Source organism: Scylla paramamosain, chromosome 23, assembly GCF_035594125.1.
Source record: "Scylla paramamosain isolate STU-SP2022 chromosome 23, ASM3559412v1, whole genome shotgun sequence".
Taxonomy (NCBI): Eukaryota; Metazoa; Arthropoda; class Malacostraca; order Decapoda; family Portunidae; genus Scylla; species Scylla paramamosain.
Window position 1 is genome coordinate 3,360,484 of NC_087173.1, and position 17,438 is coordinate 3,377,921.

At 40.7% G+C, this 17,438-nt stretch overlaps 1 protein-coding gene across 12 annotated transcripts; it reads left to right on the forward strand.

Annotated features, from left to right (window-relative positions):
* The first annotated feature begins 230 nt into the window (after positions 1–230).
* Positions 231–15,762, forward strand: LOC135112023 (mediator of RNA polymerase II transcription subunit 25-like). 12 transcript variants are annotated; one of them, XR_010274000.1, is made up of 19 exons: positions 3,480–3,737; positions 5,292–5,340; positions 6,146–6,276; positions 6,635–6,836; positions 7,013–7,158; positions 7,312–7,549; positions 7,863–7,929; positions 8,057–8,119; positions 8,468–8,635; positions 9,080–9,311; positions 9,989–10,151; positions 10,748–10,930; positions 11,474–11,567; positions 12,133–12,225; positions 12,346–12,614; positions 12,856–13,032; positions 13,303–13,558; positions 13,813–13,922; positions 14,709–15,762. XR_010274000.1 is itself a non-coding variant. In XM_064025868.1 (18 exons), the coding sequence occupies exons 2-18, from the start codon at positions 3,634–3,636 to the stop codon at positions 13,549–13,551; spliced, it is 2,628 nt and encodes an 875-aa protein (XP_063881938.1). In that variant the 5' UTR covers positions 231–283; positions 3,564–3,633; the 3' UTR covers positions 13,552–15,762. The 12 variants fall into 12 exon arrangements, 10 of the variants coding, with proteins under 10 accessions (XP_063881938.1, XP_063881939.1, XP_063881940.1 ...); XM_064025868.1 differs by adding an exon at positions 231–283 and having other exon boundaries at positions 3,564–3,737; positions 13,303–15,762; XR_010273999.1 differs by having other exon boundaries at positions 13,303–13,922.
* The last annotated feature ends 1,676 nt before the right edge of the window (positions 15,763–17,438 follow it).

Sequence of the window (17,438 nt, forward strand, 5' to 3'; positions counted from 1 at the left end):
CACTTTTCTCCGTCACCAGCTATCAAGATTACGTCATTTAACAACTCTCTGGGGGCTTCTATAAACATCCTACACTTCCCCAGGTCGCATCCACAGCACAATGTTCATATATAATGTAAGTACTCGTAAGGTAATTGAAGTGTCACAAAATCTCGAAAATATTACTTGATTTATCCACTCATAAATTCGCCGGTAGGGGTCTGTGGCATCTAGTCCTCTCCTTTAAATACTTGTAACGCCGGTGGTAGGGCACAGTGGTGGTGGTGACAGAGCTCCTGTATCGGTAATTATTAGTGTTCGTGTGCTGTTATTGCACCGTATTCTGAAACACTTCTGCACCTCATCTCCACTACATTCAAAAGGCTCTACACGTAAATGAAGTTAGACGGGTTTTTTAATGGTGTTTTCACGGTTCTGGTGACATTAACGAGATTCCTACATAATTAACAGGAGAAACAGTCTTGAAAACCCGGCTAATCATCTCTGTGGCCTTTGAAAATAGTCGTGGTGACAGAGCAAAGCCTTTCAGAATACGGCCCTTTGTGTGTTGAGTGGCCGAAGTGGTGACCGATTAGTACAGTACAATCCCACTTCCCTCTTGCAAAATACTGAGTCATTCAGTCTTCTTGTCCCCGTACTGGTATATTTCTGCACTATCGAACACTTCAGCCTCTTGTCTCAACTACTTTTAACAGGCTTTGGTAGAAGATAGCAAGAATTTCGAGAGTGCGCTTAGTAGTGATAACTTTTTCACTATCTGCCATGTCTCTCCTTCTACAGCCACCTGCAAGCACTGTACTGCCTAGAAATTCTAAAATCTGTTCCCTTTTATAACATTATTTCCTGTAGATGTTCATAAAGATTCCATACATTGCTTTGAGTGCAGTGAAAGGGATAATGAGGATTGTGCGCCGTCAATAAGAAAAAAAACCCACGAGAACCTGAACAATTATCTGTGGCCTTTGATAACAGTATAGTTTTCTCAGAACTCTGGCTCTGATCTACTGACTGTCTACAAAACATGACGACTAATAAATTTTAACATGATATGAGACTGAAGGAGAACGCAAAACACAGTGGGAGTGGCAGGTCTCTCTCTCTCTCTCTCTCTCTCTCTCTCTCTCTCTCTCTCTCTCTCTCTGATAAGGCTGGCGGGGACATGGAACAAGCGTGGGTATGGTGGAGATGGCGATGACCGGGCTGCTCACATGTACAAAAGCCAGCCCGTGACTCTAGGGTAACGGCGAAAGAAGTCCAGTAGTAGTAGTAGTAGTAGTAGTAGTTGTAGTAGTAGTAATGGTAGTAATAGTAGTAGCAGTAGTGATAGTGGTAATGGTGGCAAGGCTTCAGATAGCTACTCGGAAAGAAAACTAGTGTAATCTAAGTTTTTCTCATAGTTTTCCTTGTAGCTAGTCTCCTCGAGACCGTCACTTCCAGTTTATGTGCCAAGGCGCACGTAAGTCACGGATACCACCGCTTAACCCTTCCATTTATGGCCTTCCCTTGCTAACATTTAGAGTACTGTAAAATACTGTTTGCGTGAACATGGAAGAAAAAGAGATCAGAGCTTCTTGTTTATCTTCTTTTAATGTGACCAAACTTTTTTTTTTTCCTCTTTTATTTAAAGTTCTCAATTTAGTGCATGATTGAGCACAATTTCAATACTCTTTCATGTATATTCCTATTTCTTTGTGCTTTCTCCTATTTTCGTAAGGTCACGTACGAGCAGGGCCAAGAATAAGATATAACTTTGCAACTCATATCCAGCCACTTTTCATTAATCATTGATTTTCTCTTCTTCCACATTTTTTTCCGTTCAAACATTTATTGTTTTCATATCGTATGCAGCCAAGAGAGAGAGAGAGAGAGAGAGAATGTGGGGGGGGGGGTGGAATCTTGATCTTGATCTTTATGTTACAGTGGCCAGGGATTACTCCTGAGCCAGAGCCTTTTATCGGCAACTCCTGTAGGGACAAAAGAAAAACGGCAAACAAAAAACAGACACCGCATTTCACACGACTAACTCCTACATCTAGCACACCACATTTTCTATAGGAACTCCTTCACAACCTCAATCATCCTTTCATTCGTCTCTCTACACAATCTCAACATCAACACCATACATTCCCTTCATGTCTTCTCCACTCTGAAATTCCCCAGCTCCTTCAGCACCACTTGCATCACCTCATTCCTGTCTCTGGCATACTTCACACACTCCAGTACCACATGCTCCACTGTCTCATCCTCTCCCATTCCACACATCTGGTACACTTTGCTGCGGGACTCAGACCATCTATAACTCATTGTATTCACATTCATACACTGTGCCCTTGTTCAAAAAAAAAAAAAGATCACCACCCAGGCTTCCTTCAATACCACTTTTCATGCATTTGGGACCTCTTTCTCTCTATACCACTTCAGACTACTCTTTTGTTTCATCTTATTCTTCCATTCACTCATTCCCGCACGTTTCTTTACTCTATCTCACTCTTCCACTTCCTTACATCCCATTTTTCCATTTCTAGCAATCATACTACACTCACTCTCAACATTCCTCCCCTCAAACCGCTGAAAAGCCCAACTAGTTTCCAAGCCACTCTTTTTTACCATCGTAACACATTTCTTCCTTCACCTGCTACTGCTAACATTCCACAGAAACACCTTTCTCACTAGTTTTGCATCATCCATTCGCTTTATCTAGCCTTGTATCTCAGGGTTGTCTTTACATGCCTTTCTAAAAGTGCTCCATCCCATGTCTCCCTTCAAAGCCATTATCGCTGCATACCTTGGTGCATTTAGTGCCATTCTTGCTACTTCCTTCTGTCCTATTTCTAACTTTTCTAGTTCATTCTCATTTCACGTAATCACATCCATACCATACATAATGATCGGAACAGCCACACTCTTCCAAACTTCTCGCAGCATGTCATATTTACTCGCTCTCATTTTTGCTGCACTTCCTGGTTCACCATATTTATCTTTTCATTATTTGCCTTCATGCGGCTATTCGGACTCATCCACATCCCCGGATGCTCGTATTCATCAGTCTGCTGCAAATTATTCTCTCCCAGTCTCCACATTGAATTTCTCTCATCCTCTGACCTATTCATAATCATCACCTTGCTTTACTCACTGCTAAATCTTACTCCAAAGCCTCTTCTATACCCGTTTAAAACATCCAACAAACTTTGAAACTCTTCTGCCGATTCATTCATAACTACATCATCTGCTTAAAAGATCACATATATCTTAACATTCCCCACACTTGTTTTTGTCCATTTTTTTTTTTTTTTTTTTTTACCTTTTCGTTCATTTATCTGTTTATTTAAATCCAGAAGCCGAAAAAAGTACCTTTATAACGACTTCCTATCATATACTTTTGTCTCTACATTTTTATATTTTTATATTTATTCCCTAAGTATTTTCATATATATCAACCCCTAAAGAAGAGAAAAAAATATGCCGATTTAGGCCGAGATACATCAGAACCGAAGCAGTGAATCCTGAGCCGCGAGCGTCCACCAACAACACAACACAGCTTAACTTTTCCTTCTTCCCGTTAGTCACTCTTGCACCATGAGAGCTTCCCGCCGTTAGTGGAGAGACGAGAGGTCGCGGCCATTCCCCACCACCATGAATTTCGACCGGACAGACATCGTGTTCGTGGTGGAGAAGAGTGTGTCCATGAAGACCTACCTGGCGGAGTTGCTGGAGTCGTATATCACACCTATCATCTCGTGAGTGCCCGGGGGCTTGAGGGGAGGAGGGAGAGTAAACACTAGATTTGGTTTGGTGTTAGAGAAAGAGAGAGAGAGAGTAGTGGTGGTTTCCTGGTATTTTTGTTGCTTTTCCAGCTTGGCAGATTGATGGATTCGGCAGGTGGGTGTAGGAAAGATTTGATTTGCTATTTACTTTTTAATTGGTAGAGTAGAAAAAAAATGTGTGTATATGAGAGAGAGAGAGAGAGGGAGGGGGGTTCTGATAACTAGGCTGGTGGATTAGACAGGTGGAAGGAGGAAAGATGGTAAATTCAGAGAAAATGCACAAATAATACCTGAAAGACTAGGTTTGTTTTGTTATTTAGTGTTAGATACATAGAGTACAGAGAATGTGTGTGTGTGTGTGTGTGTGTGTGTGTGAGAGAGAGAGAGAGAGAGAGAGAGAGAGAGAGAGAGAGAATGTTCACTTGTAATGTGGGATATTTTATTATTTTTTATTATTTTTAAAGGGCTCTGGTCAGGCAAAAAAAAAAATGGAAGTATAGAAAGAAGGCCCACAGAGGTGCCTGTCCGTGTAGGGAACAACCAAGATGGATTATTCAAACCTCCCTCTTGGAAGTGTGCAAGTCATAGGGAGGGGAAATACAGAAGCAGGCAGGGAGTTCCATAGTTTACCAGAAAAATGGGATTAAGGATTGAGGATACTAACTGAGATGGATTTTTGTGGATTCGGCTGGTGGATCTTGTGGATTTGGCTGGTGAAGGAGGAAAGATTAGGTTTGTTGTTTATTCAGTATACTAGGAAGAGAGAGAGAGGGTTCACTGTTAGTTTGGCAGGTGGATCACATGTGGACTGATTGTTCTTGTGGATAAAACAAGTGGGTTTTGTTTCAGTGTGAGGGAAGCAAATACTATTAATATTATTATTATTATTATTATTGTTGTTTTGTTGTTGTACACCACACGATTACCCATTGATTTACACCCAGTTATCCACATTACCTATGAAATATACACAGATTCACACCTGGGGAATTACATCTAATTACACACTAAATACTCATAGAATTACACCAAATTACACATCATGGTCCATGCCATTATTGCACTCGGGATGCCTATGGACAGACTTGTGAGCCACCAACCGATGGTGAACACAGCTGAGGGGCCTGTGTTTCCCTGAGAAGGCAGTGACCTGACCCTTTCAGTGTGACCGCCTGTATGACTCACAGTGGTCCTGGTGCCTGTGACAAAGGCTCTTGTTAGGTGTCAGGGTTACATATTCCATGCCAATTGCCAGTTAGGTAGAACTGTAAGAGGGAGGTGGCATCACTAATGGAGATGCTGATCACCCCTGTTACTCCCCAACTGTAGGGCATATTATTATTATTTTTTTTTTTTTTTCACTTTTATTTGATTTTATTTTTCATTTATGTTTATATATATATATATATATATATATATATATATATATATATATATATATATATATATATATATATATATATATATATATATATATATACATACACTATTTATTTGTTTATTTTATTTATGTGTAATCTTTTTCAGACTGTTTGGTGGAGGTCTCTCTGAAGAGTCTGATGTAATCTTTACACAAGTAAGTTTATGGAGAGACATTAATTCATTTTGTTAAGATGGTAATGTTATCACATGCCTTCAGCAATAATGCTAAGAACAATTAGACATACTTTACATATTTTACTTGTCTTATATATGTTACAGTCAATACCTGAATCCAGACAATTTGTAAAGTGACTTATTTTTTCAGGCAATTTGTGAACTGCCTGGTTAGGTTAGGTTAGGTTAGGTTAGGTTATAACCTAACCTAACCTAACCTAACCTAACCTAACCTAACCTAACCTAACCTAACCAGGCAGTTCACAAATTGCCTGAAAAAATAAGTCACTTTACAAATTGTCTGGATTCAGGTATTGACTGTAACATATATACAAATTAGGTATGTAAGGTGACACCTGAGAAAGGAGCATTAGGGAGAACATTACGAAAAATAGTCATGAAAAGTCACATTAATAATTTTTTTTTTTTTTTTTTTTTTTTTTTTTTTTTTTGTGTGTGTGTGTGTGTGTGTGTGTGTGTGTGTGTGTGTGTGTGTGTGATCATCTTTATTAATGGGAATAAGTTTGTAGTCCTCCATTTTCAACCTTTTTCTAAGTTTTTAATCACGGAGACAAACTTTCTAAATCCTCCACATTTGTAAAAACACTACCCTCATGTTTAAACAATGCTATTTATTTACTCATTTATTCTTTATTTCTTTCTTTATTTTTTATTCATTTATTTTTTTTTTTTTCATGTGTCATGTTGCTCTTACTCTCAAGTATTGGGTATTATGATAAATTGCACCTCTTATTGATACTAAACCAGTGATGTTGATCCCACAGAGTAGCATGGTCCAGTATGCCTCTGTGTTCTATGGCACAGAGCTCTCCCTTATGGGGGGATGGGGGCAGGTGGAATGCTTTGGCCCCACCTGCTCCGAGACAGAGATTCTGAACTCCATCAGGAATGCACGGTGAGTGAAACTCTTTTCAGGCTGGTTGGGCAGACAGCATTTTATATAGAACATAGATTACCTCCCAATTGAGTTACTTTTAGCTGTATTTTAAACTGCTCAAGGCCATCATATTACTAGTACTATGTATGATTTATTTATGTATCCAGACAAGAGCTAGTAGTGCGCTAAAAATCAAGAACTTAGTTGTTGATAAAGCATCTCTAACTTTTGGTGTGTGTTAAGAGACAGGTCAGAAATACTCCCATGCTTGTCTGCATTTGATCTTGAATTCATTTTACAGAATTCCTGAAGCAGGAAAGTAGTTTTGAATTTTGCAAGACAGTTGTTTCCTAATGGCTATCATTGTCCACCTCAGCTACACTGGCAGAAACCTGACACGACAGGCATTTATCATGGATGGACTTCAAGCTGCCCTCAACATGTTTGAAGCCATGAAGCAACGCACTCCAGCAGGGGAAAATGTACAGAGGTGCTGCATCCTGGTCACTCAGAGCATATCCATGAGCAACCCCTGGTCCCCCACCAGCCTGGAGAAAGTCATCCTGGATATCAAACGAGTCAGTTCGATTCCTTAAGTTCTATTCTGCTGTTAGTGTTGGTCTTAGAATATTCAGCCTTATGCATTTTCATTGATATAGGAAAGTGGCCCCAACTGTCAGATTGTTCTGTAAATATTACTGCTCCTATTACCATTTTGACAAAGAGCATATGGAGTAACTGATATTTGCTTCAGAATAAGATCCAGCTGTCAGTAGTGTCAGCTCACAAGTTGGTAGAGCTGTACTGCTTGTTTAATGCTGCTGGGGGAGACCACCAGTCCACCCTCAACAAGAACTATGCCAGCAAACCCCAACACCTGGTACTCCTGCAGGGCTTCAGGTGAGGTGCACGAGGCAGGAATGATTTGCAAAACCAGATAAATCTCATGTTTTGTAGAACTTTATGAATGTAGAAAAAATAATTAGATGAGGCTACTACTTACAAAATAATCTAGATTGTGGATTGTTGGTTTCATGTAGCTTTGATTTTAAGTCTGCAGGAGCGAGCAGTGAGCCCATCCCTGATACCGTACTGCCAGACCACACCTGTTGCCACGCCCCCTGCAGCCCCCCAAGCCCACATGGCCCCAAGTGTCAATGTGCCCACACAGGCTGGTCCTGGACCCTCCCCAAATCCCCTTGGTCCTGGAGCCACCACCCCCTCACCAGGACCTGTCGTCACTGTGGGCTCTCCAGCTCCTCCCCAGCCACCTCATGTATGTGTTGGCAAGGTATTTTGACTTTTTGATATCCACTCTCAGCTTACTGCACTCACCAACTTGTTTTCCTCCTATGTAACCACCAGATGCAGTTGAGAAGGGATGACTATGACTGTGGCTTTCCATTGATATTATGTATTGGTAATATTGATCCATTTCTGTCACGAGTATTGGATTTAGCATAAGACCATAAGAAAGTAAGGGAAGCTGCAAGAACTCATCAGGCTTACACATGGTATTTGCCTAATCTTCTTTTAAAGCTTCCTAATGACTCAGCTCTAACAACCTGATTACTGAGCTCATTCTATTTTGGGTACCCTTGCAGATGGTTCGTCCAGGTGCAGTGAACCCCATGGTGGTGAACCCCTCACAGACCTGTGGCCCTCAAGGTAGTAAGTCTGCTGGCTCAGTGTTCTGTAAGCTCCTGTACTTATTTGTTGAGAAATTTAACAATCAAATGTGTGAAGTCATGGTGCAGAGTAAGAGTGTGAACTTGTGTGATGCATCCTCTGTCCCCAGTGCCTGTTGTGCGGTCCATCATGCCTCGGATGATCAATCCACCAAGACCACGTTGGCCTACAGGTAGTGTGTGTGTGTGTGTGTGTGTGTGTGTGTGTGTGTGTGTGTGTGTGTGTGTGTGTGTTTCCCCAGTAGTAGTATGGGAAATGAAAGTACAGTCATGAGGTCCCATCTTGTCTTTCATTACTTTGAACAAATGCATATTTTCAACATTTATCATGTCCTGTGTGTGTGTGTGTGTGTGTGTGTGTCCAGGTTACAAGTGGCTTTATATTAATATGTTTTTGATAAATGAAAAATATAACAGAGATTTGGACCTGTTTGAAGCAATATTGACCTGTCTGAAATTGCATTATTGTTCTGATAAGCTGAGAGAAAAACATGTCAGACAAAATATTCTCCATCCCTCAGACAACGTTACTGGCAGCACCAACACCCCACCAATGAACACTTGGATAGCCCCCAATCCCCGGCCACAAGTCATCTCCTCCATGATGTTGAACCAACAGCCACAGCCACCAGTTCCTACGGATGGCATGGGACCCAAACCTCAGCAGCAACAGCCCACATCTATGCCAAGTGAGTTTCCTGAAATACATACATACTTACATATACCAAGGTTGTCTCCAAAAACGTAGGTACCCAAAACAAAGCATAAAATTTTCATATTTACATCCATTCACACCACTCTCTTAGCTCCTTGGCTGCTGAAAGAAAATAGAAGACAATCCTGCCCTCACTTTAGGCATCTTGAAATGTACCTTGATAAAAAGATATACCTGTCTTTTTAAGAAAACCATAAAATATACAACTTTTAATCGATAAGAATTATGAGGCATAAAAACTCCATTAGTACACTTGTTTGATCGTGGCAGTAAGAGAAGAAAAACCAGGAGAAAGTAATTGTTATAAGGGAGTAATTCTGTTGATTTTAGTGATAAGAGGAGAGAAATCAGGAGAAATTAATCACCATCCTTAGGTTATCCTGCATACCATCAATGACCGTGACTTCCCCTCACACAGATGTTGATGGCAGTATGATCAACACCAACATCCAAGGCCAAAATCCTCAGCAGGCCCAAATGTCGGTGGGACCCACAGGCGTCAACCCCACCATGAACCCCCCCACCCAGCGCTCTGTGGTGTGGCAGGGCACGCTGGAGTGGCAGGAGAAGAAGCCCGACAACAACAGTAGAGTAGTGCATCAGGTGACCTGCAAGATGACTTCAATGGTGGTCGATGGAGAGCCTGAAGTGTGAGTTGGGAGTTTACTTCCTTTACCTGCTAGTGATTATTATTATATTTTTGATGTAAGAGGGGCACTGGTCTGGGGCAACAAAAAAGGACAAAAACAAAGGCCCACTGTGGTGCCAGTCTCAAAAGAAATATTCCAAAGGATCTTTCAGAATTGGAGGACAAATATCTTGAAACCCAGTGGATGATGCATGCTTATCAGTGTATTGGTTTTAGTATTACTATTTGCTGTCATCTGCTTCATGTGGAGAGAAAGCAGTTACTACCTAGTGATGGTTCCTTTCCGCTTGCTTTTATTTCTATTGTTATGTCTGTTTTGCTTGATATTCTTTCAGCTAGCAGTGGCCTATTGAACCTTTTCTAACTGTAACTGGGCACCAACACACACATGCACTCACATACAAATTACACACATAAACATACAAATGTTGTCTTCCCCAAACAGGTGGGTAGTCCAAACAAGGCACACAAAAAAATAAAATAAATAAGATAACAAATACATAGACACAGATACCAAGGCCATCTCCCTACATTCACACTCATTCACACTGCTCTCTTAGCCCCATGGCCATGATGGAGAAGAGAAAGTACTCCTGCTTTTATGTTATGGGGACCATTCATATTGCTTGACTAAACATTCAAACTAACAGAGCTTATTTCCTTTGGTGTGGCCAACAGGAAGGCTGATCACTGGGCCACCACACTGATAATGCAGATGATCCCCAAGCACATCCTGGGCTCCATCGGTAACACCTTCTTCAGGAATGTCAAGACGGTCATGTTCCTCCCTGACCAGAGTCACGCCCTTGAGATCCTCACTAATTTTCTCTTCCGTGGCATGGTAAATATTCCCAGATTTTTTTTTTTTTTTTTTTTTTATGGATTTGTTTATTTGTTGTGTTTATTTTGTATTTTTATTGTTGTTTATTTCTATTCATTTTTATTTTACATATTTGTTTTAGTGATTTGATTTTTCTTGTTCATTGATTTCATTTATTTTTATTTTTTATGTATTTATTTATCTTATTTATTTATTTTGTGTGTGTGTGTGTGTGTGTGTGTGTGTGTGTGTGTGTGTGTGTGTGAAGAAATTGTTATAGCCACTAGATGTTGGGCAGTACTTAGCAATGCACTAATGTTTTGCTTGTTACCTATTTCTTTAAGCTAATTTTGTATTCCCTTCAATCCTGTGAGTGGAATGAGGTGATGAGAGGAAACACATGGTAAGAAGGAAAATATTTAGGCTGTCACCTTCTTTAGAGTGTTCAGCCACAGTTTTCTTACTTGCACTTCAATAATTTCTTGTAAACTTCAAAAATAACACAAAAGAATGTGATTTCTATCTGCCTACATGTAAAGGAAGCTCGTTCTTCAAAATAGGATGATTTTATGCCATCAAGCCACTTTTGACACATTATAAGGATATTCTCTCCTCAGGCTGGGTGTGTCCATGTGTCCCATCCATCACCACATCCGTCACCACACCAGCAAAGTGATGTCAAGGTGATCATCCTCCTTTACTCCAGTGAGAAGAAAGCATATGTCGGCTTTGTCCCCATCGACCAATTATCCTTCGTCAACAAAATCAAGAGCGTCATTCAAAATGCCCGCAAGTCCCAGGTAGGACAAACTGCCTGCCAGGAGTAAGGTGGAGAGTGCAAAAATATTTCACTTAATTGGTAACTAGTAGTAACCTCCTTATTGGTTTTGTGAAGACAAGAGGAGTTGAGATAATTTCATGAGTTTTATACTATTATCCATTATATTGTCTTGCTTCTCGTATTCTTTCAGCTGTTCCCATCAGAGAATGTGGTTTGCTTTTTATGGTATGCCCATCACCCATATTTCTTCTTTGCACATATCCATAAGCTTTCTCATTGACCTTCCTCAGTTCTTCTTTGAGTGCATCCTTAAGTTTTCTCTTTATCTGTCCTCTCTCCTTCCTACCCCATGAGTTTATCTCCAGTATCCTCCTCACATACTCCTCGTCTTTCCTGTGCACATGGTCAAGCCACTTCCATATCGCCTCTCTGTCACTCTAATCTCATTCAGCAACAAGAGCTTTATTTTTACTGAAGCAGAATAGAGAACCTTTACCTTTCCTATTATTGATGTTTATGCTATGCTTACCAACCCTGCTGCACATTGGTTCCTTTCCCCCAGACTACAAACATGATGGCACCTGGCACTGGCCCTACCACTTCTCACATGGGGGTGCCAGGAAATGCAGGACTTCAGCAATTGCCGTCTACTGCTGGTAAGTCTAGGTCCTCACTCATTGATGTTTGGTTTCCGTTTTTCTAAAGTTGTCTGGATTTTAAGTTGTGTGAATATTGTAGTGTAATCAAGGATTCATTCTCTCTCTCTCTCTCTCTCTCTCTCTCTCTCTCTCTCTCTCTCAGTGAAGCTCGTCTTTTTTTTTTTTTTTTCACTTTTATTACATTCAGAATTTGCTCTTTGGGCCTGCATCATGTATTTATCATGACTTTGTGGGATCCATGTGGGATATGGGATCTAACAATGAATTGAAGGCATTTATTATGTAGAGAAATATTTACGTATGTATGTAAGGATAAGCTTGAATCTTTTCTCCATAAACACACGTTAGAAGTCAGATTTTTTTTAATAAGATGTCTGCCGCCTACGTGAAAGATTAGATATGTTATTTAAAAATTTTTTTTAACTAAATCTGTTGAAGAATGTGTTTTGATGTGTGTGTGTGTGTGTGTGTGTGTGTGTGTGTGTGTGTGTGTGTGTGTGTGTGGAGAGAGAGAGCTGGAAGAGGGGCAGGGTTGAGTGACACTCCTGGCCTCTCTCTTCAGCAGGTTCAGGGATGAATGTGATCCCCACCCAGAGCATGATCATCCACAACAATCCTCAACTGACTCAGGCCCTCAGTCAGCCCCTCAATCAAGGTCAGTCAGTTTATTTCCACAGCCAGAATGTGAACAACTATTTATAACCAGGGGAAATGTGTGCTAAGGGATATTGTGCATGGTGTTAAATGCTTCATAGGTTCTGAATTCATTTTGCAGGTGGCACCAATTTACTTGGAACAAACCAGATGTCCCAGATACCTGGAAGTGGTGTGACTCAGGGTCCTGGAGTCAATGTGCAGATGGCTCCTGGCCAGTCAGTCCTGGCCACCCAACTCACCACACGACCACCTCTTAATTTACAACAACAACCACAGCAGCAGCAGCAACAACAGCAACAACAGCAGCAGCAGCAGCAGCAACAGCAGCAGCAACAGCAGCAGCAGCAACAACAGCAAACAGAGATGTTGCAAATGAGACAAAATCCAGTATGCTACAAAGTTTTGTTGTATTGTCATTTAAAATCCTGTGGATAATCTTCACAGTTTTCAGTCCAGTTCTTGATGTTATACAGCAATATTATTGCACTGCCTTTTGTGTTGCATTGGCTTGAAAATATTTATAATGCATCACTTATCTCCCTGCTTGACAATTTCTTGATTTTATCTTAGGATTTAATATGAAGGATTCTCGATTTGTAACTAGTTTTCCATTTCTCTTGATGAATAGCAGCAGCAGCCACAGCAACAGCAGCATCATACATTACGGCAGCAAGTGCACCAACAGAGGCCCAGCCTGACCATGAGCCTGGGTCAGCAGGGTCCAGGGGGCACAGCTGCCCTGGGGCAGCCACGCATGATGCAACCCATGCAGGGCACTGGCCTTAAGCAACTGCTGCAGCAGCAGGTGAGTATTGGAGTAGCAACAGGAAGTATTTTGGGAGACAAGTATTGCAACATATTTGTGTAAATCAATGTACTTAATTATTGTTTAGATTTGTTGCTTGATAGGCTTTGTGTAATTAATTATTTTCAGGCTCATTAGCAGAGCAATGCAAGCACTCATGAAGAAACTGTGCGTTACAGACTTTTTCCTCATAAGCTTTTGACATGTTGATTACTAGTAATGCTGCTTGAAAAAAGGTGTGACTGTATTGTCTTTACTTTCATTCTGCAGCAGCAACATGTGAGGCTCCAGCACCAACAACAGCAAGTACAACAACAGCAGCAGCAACAGCAGCACATTATTATGATGCAGCAACAAGGAATGCGACCACAGATGACAGGCCAGGGTCAGCAGGTGATGGGTCAGGCCATTGGGCAGCAGACACTGGCCCAGCAAGCCTTGGGTCAGCAGAACATCAACCAGCAGGGCATGGGGCAGACACTTCAAGATGGACCAGACTATATTGGGGACTTGTTGTAAAAAAAAGGTACTTACAAATGTGCATATTTATTTTTTTACAAATTGTGTATTCCAGTAGGAGGTGCTCATTAAATTGTGCAATACATCCTCTGGCCATGACCCCTCTCATCCGTGCCTCATGCATCTCCCTGCCAGCTGAGGAAAGTGCAACATTCCTTATGTCACGGTGTGCAAGATTGTTTTATCATACAGTGTGGAACGCTTTCCACATTGCAGCGCACCACACCACCCACGCTGCAGCATGCCATGTTTTCATTCCAGTGTTGTGGTGGACTTGGAAAGCAGAGATGCAGTGGCACATTATTTCAGTATTAGTGATCTACGTTGAGTTTTCCCCTGTATTGCTTATACACTACTGCACAGTCATCATGGTTTGTATACACTTGCTGATATGTGTACAGCTGTGCACATATGGCATTTATACTTTACCAGATAGAGCCAAATAAATCAATGTTGCCACCACACCTATAATTCTTAATCTCATCTCATTGGAATAAGATTGATTTATATTAATTTCATATCTTGTTTATTTATTTATTTATTTTTTTTATCTCTTCATAATGTAATTAATTTGTAAAAATTTTAATGCTTCATGTTTTCTGTTTCTTTATGGTACGGCTGTTGTAGAAAGCTCCTATGGAGATGGCTGAAAGACAAGCCTCTTTATTGTATCTCTCTCCTTGCATATTCTAATCCTCTCATACTTCTTACATCTAACTTTCTCATACTCCAGAACTATATCTTTCTTCATACAGAAGGTCATCTCTTCTACTTACCACAACTATCATACTCATTTATATGCTCTTAGTCATTGTCTGTCATTTTTTCATGTGTGCAGATCACCTTAGGATTCTGCAGGATCCTCTTTATTCACTCCATATTTCATTCCTTCATCTTTACTTGACACATCAATTAGTTATATACACCTCACCCCTGCTGTACAATGCCCTGCTATACACATCAGTGAGTTATATACACCTCATCCCTGCTATACATATCAATGAGTTATATCCACCTCACCCCTGCTGTACACATCATTGAGTTATATATACCTCACCCCTGCTGTACAATGCCATGCTACACAATATTTCGCTCATATGGTTGCCTTGGCTTGCTATGTGATGCTTTACGCTCACTGTCATGATTGTCGATTGCAGCACCGCCAGCCAGAGACCCCATGCTGTCGCCTCAGTCCTTTCCACACTCTCACACCGTTCATCAAGTCTGCTCAAGTGACTGTGCTCTGTCTACTCTTATTTACTGTGCCAAGCCTTACCTAAGTGTGCAGCCATGTCTACATCATCTTGTGCTAGTGAAAAGGCCCAAAAGTCTTCCCCTCAAAAAAAAAAAATTGTACATGAAACTGAAGATCACCAGCCATAGGGAGGGCAGTGAGGGAGTGAATTCCATGGCCCAGACTCTTTGTTTGCCACAGTTCTTTTTAATTTTTTTTGCATGTTTTATTGCTTCATTTATTTACATAATATGATTTAAATAGCTTATTATAATAGGATATATATATATATATATATATATATATATATATATATATATATATATATATATATATATATATATATATATATATATATATATATATATATATATGCATTACAACAAAAATTAATCAGAGAGCAAAAGTATTAACTATAGGAAAGCATATTGTTTTTTCCCAATTAATGTTAAGCTTGCCTATACTGTGGTGGATTGTTTTACAGTTGTGTTTTCAGAAACAACCCAGTATTGTCAAGTGGGGTGAGGTGTACTTTCATTACTTTTACCATTCATTCTTCACACACCAGAGGCACTTCTCAAGTAACTTCATTTCTTGTATTACATTTATGGGTGCCAAAAGTATAAAGGATTTTTGTGCACTTTGCCACTACTGCCTTGGATTAATTTCTCCCCTGAACCTGAAGGACATTGTGTGTATTACAATAAAGAAGGAAAAACACATCAGAAGAGTGGTCCATTGTTATAGTAGTCATGTTATTAAATGCAAGTGTAAAATGTGGCTTTCACTGTATGAAAATAGAAAGCACTGCATTCATTTATGTAATATATTTGATTTTGAGCAAGCATGTGCTCATGATTAACTTAAGTACATGTTTTTTGTTATGTGATTGTTTCTACCAGTGGTTTCTGTTTGTCTATATCTTTTCTTTGGTACAAATAATTTGTTTGTATGACTTACATAAAAAACAAATTAAATATGCTTTCTTTTTTTATCATTATTTATGTATTGTTATTCAGTTTAGTTGTGCAGATGTATTGATGCTCTCTTGAAACAGTCAAGTCATGGAGAAGCAAACAAACACTGCAAGAGTTCCAATTTACTAGTGAAAGCAATGGATGAATAAAGATACTGGTTAACTTGCAATGCTAAGGTGGACAATGACCAAACAAAGCAGCTCTGCTCTAAAATTGGGCTTTGTCAACTAATAAAGAATCAACAACCTCAAAAGTTGATATTCCAGCGTGTTGTCCTGTCTTTCATTGTACAGACGGTGATGGGTAAGTCGATGGTTGTGGATGGGTAGATGCACTGATGTGTGGATAAGTGGATGCAAAGGTTAGTGAATGGATGATAGAATAGGTGGATGAATAAATGAATGTGATGTAAGTAGGAGTGTGGGTGGGTGGGTAGGTGGATGAGAGGGTGAATGGTTGTATATGTATATATACACAGGAGGAGGCAGTAGGCACCTGCCGAAACGACAATTACTCCCAGTGAGGTCTAAAGCAATGTTCAGGGGGTGCTGTGAACTTATCATTAAACCCAGCTGTGACCTCACTGAACGTTTCCCTTTTGTGTCTCACAACACAAAGGGGCAGTCACAGCCTGCCCTCTAAAGACAACTCTCCTCCACACAAAACTACAAGCACCTAATAACCCACAAACCCTTCACTCAAAAATTTTAAAATCATTATAACGACTCCTACACCAGCCTCGGAGTCCCCATCTGGGGAGGGGACCATAAATGTCCCCAGGTCGGACTGCCTTTCTGTCGACGATCCTAAAGTGTCTTGACACCCCCCTCAACTTTTTCTTCATTAACTTCTGCAACATTCGCGGTCTAAGATCTAATTTTCAATCTGTAGAACACCACCTCTCCTCTTCTAAACCTCATCTTCTTTTCCTCACTGAAACTCAGGTGTCTGAGGCAACTGACAGTAGCCCCTTTTCTGTTCCCTCCTACTTTCTCTATCCTCATTTTCGATCCAAAGCTGGATGCTGCGTTTATGTGCGCAATGACTTAACCTGCTCTCGTACCCACGCTCTTGAATCTTCCGAGTTTTCCACCATATGGCTACGACTACAGAGTCACTCTCATACTAAATTTATCTGTGCTGTGTACCTCTCACCTAACTCCTCTGACTAAAAGAAATTCTTTGACTGCTTAACTTCCAAAGTGGTGCACATTCTGACCCTCGTCCCTTTTGCAGAGATCTCCATTCTTGGAGACTTCAATGTTCACCACCAGCTTTGGCTTTCCTCTCCCTTCACTGACCATCCTGGTGAACTAGCCTACAACTTTGCTATCCTCCATGACCTAGAGCAATTGGTGCAACACCCTACTCGTATTCCTGACCGTCTTGGAGATACGCCCAACATTCTTGTAGTTTTCCTGACCTCCAATCCTTCTGCTTATGCTGTCACCCTTTCTTCTCCGTTGGGTTCCTCCGATCACAATCCCATATCTTTATCTTGTCCTATCACTCCAATCCCTCCTCAGGATCCTCCTAAGCGAAGGTGTCTCTGGCGTTTTGCCTCTGCTAGTTGGGGGGACCTGAGGAGGTATTTTGCTGATTTTTCCTTGGAATGACAACTGCTTCTGTGTCAGAGACCCGTCTTTGTGTGCTGAGCGCATAACAGAGGTGATAAT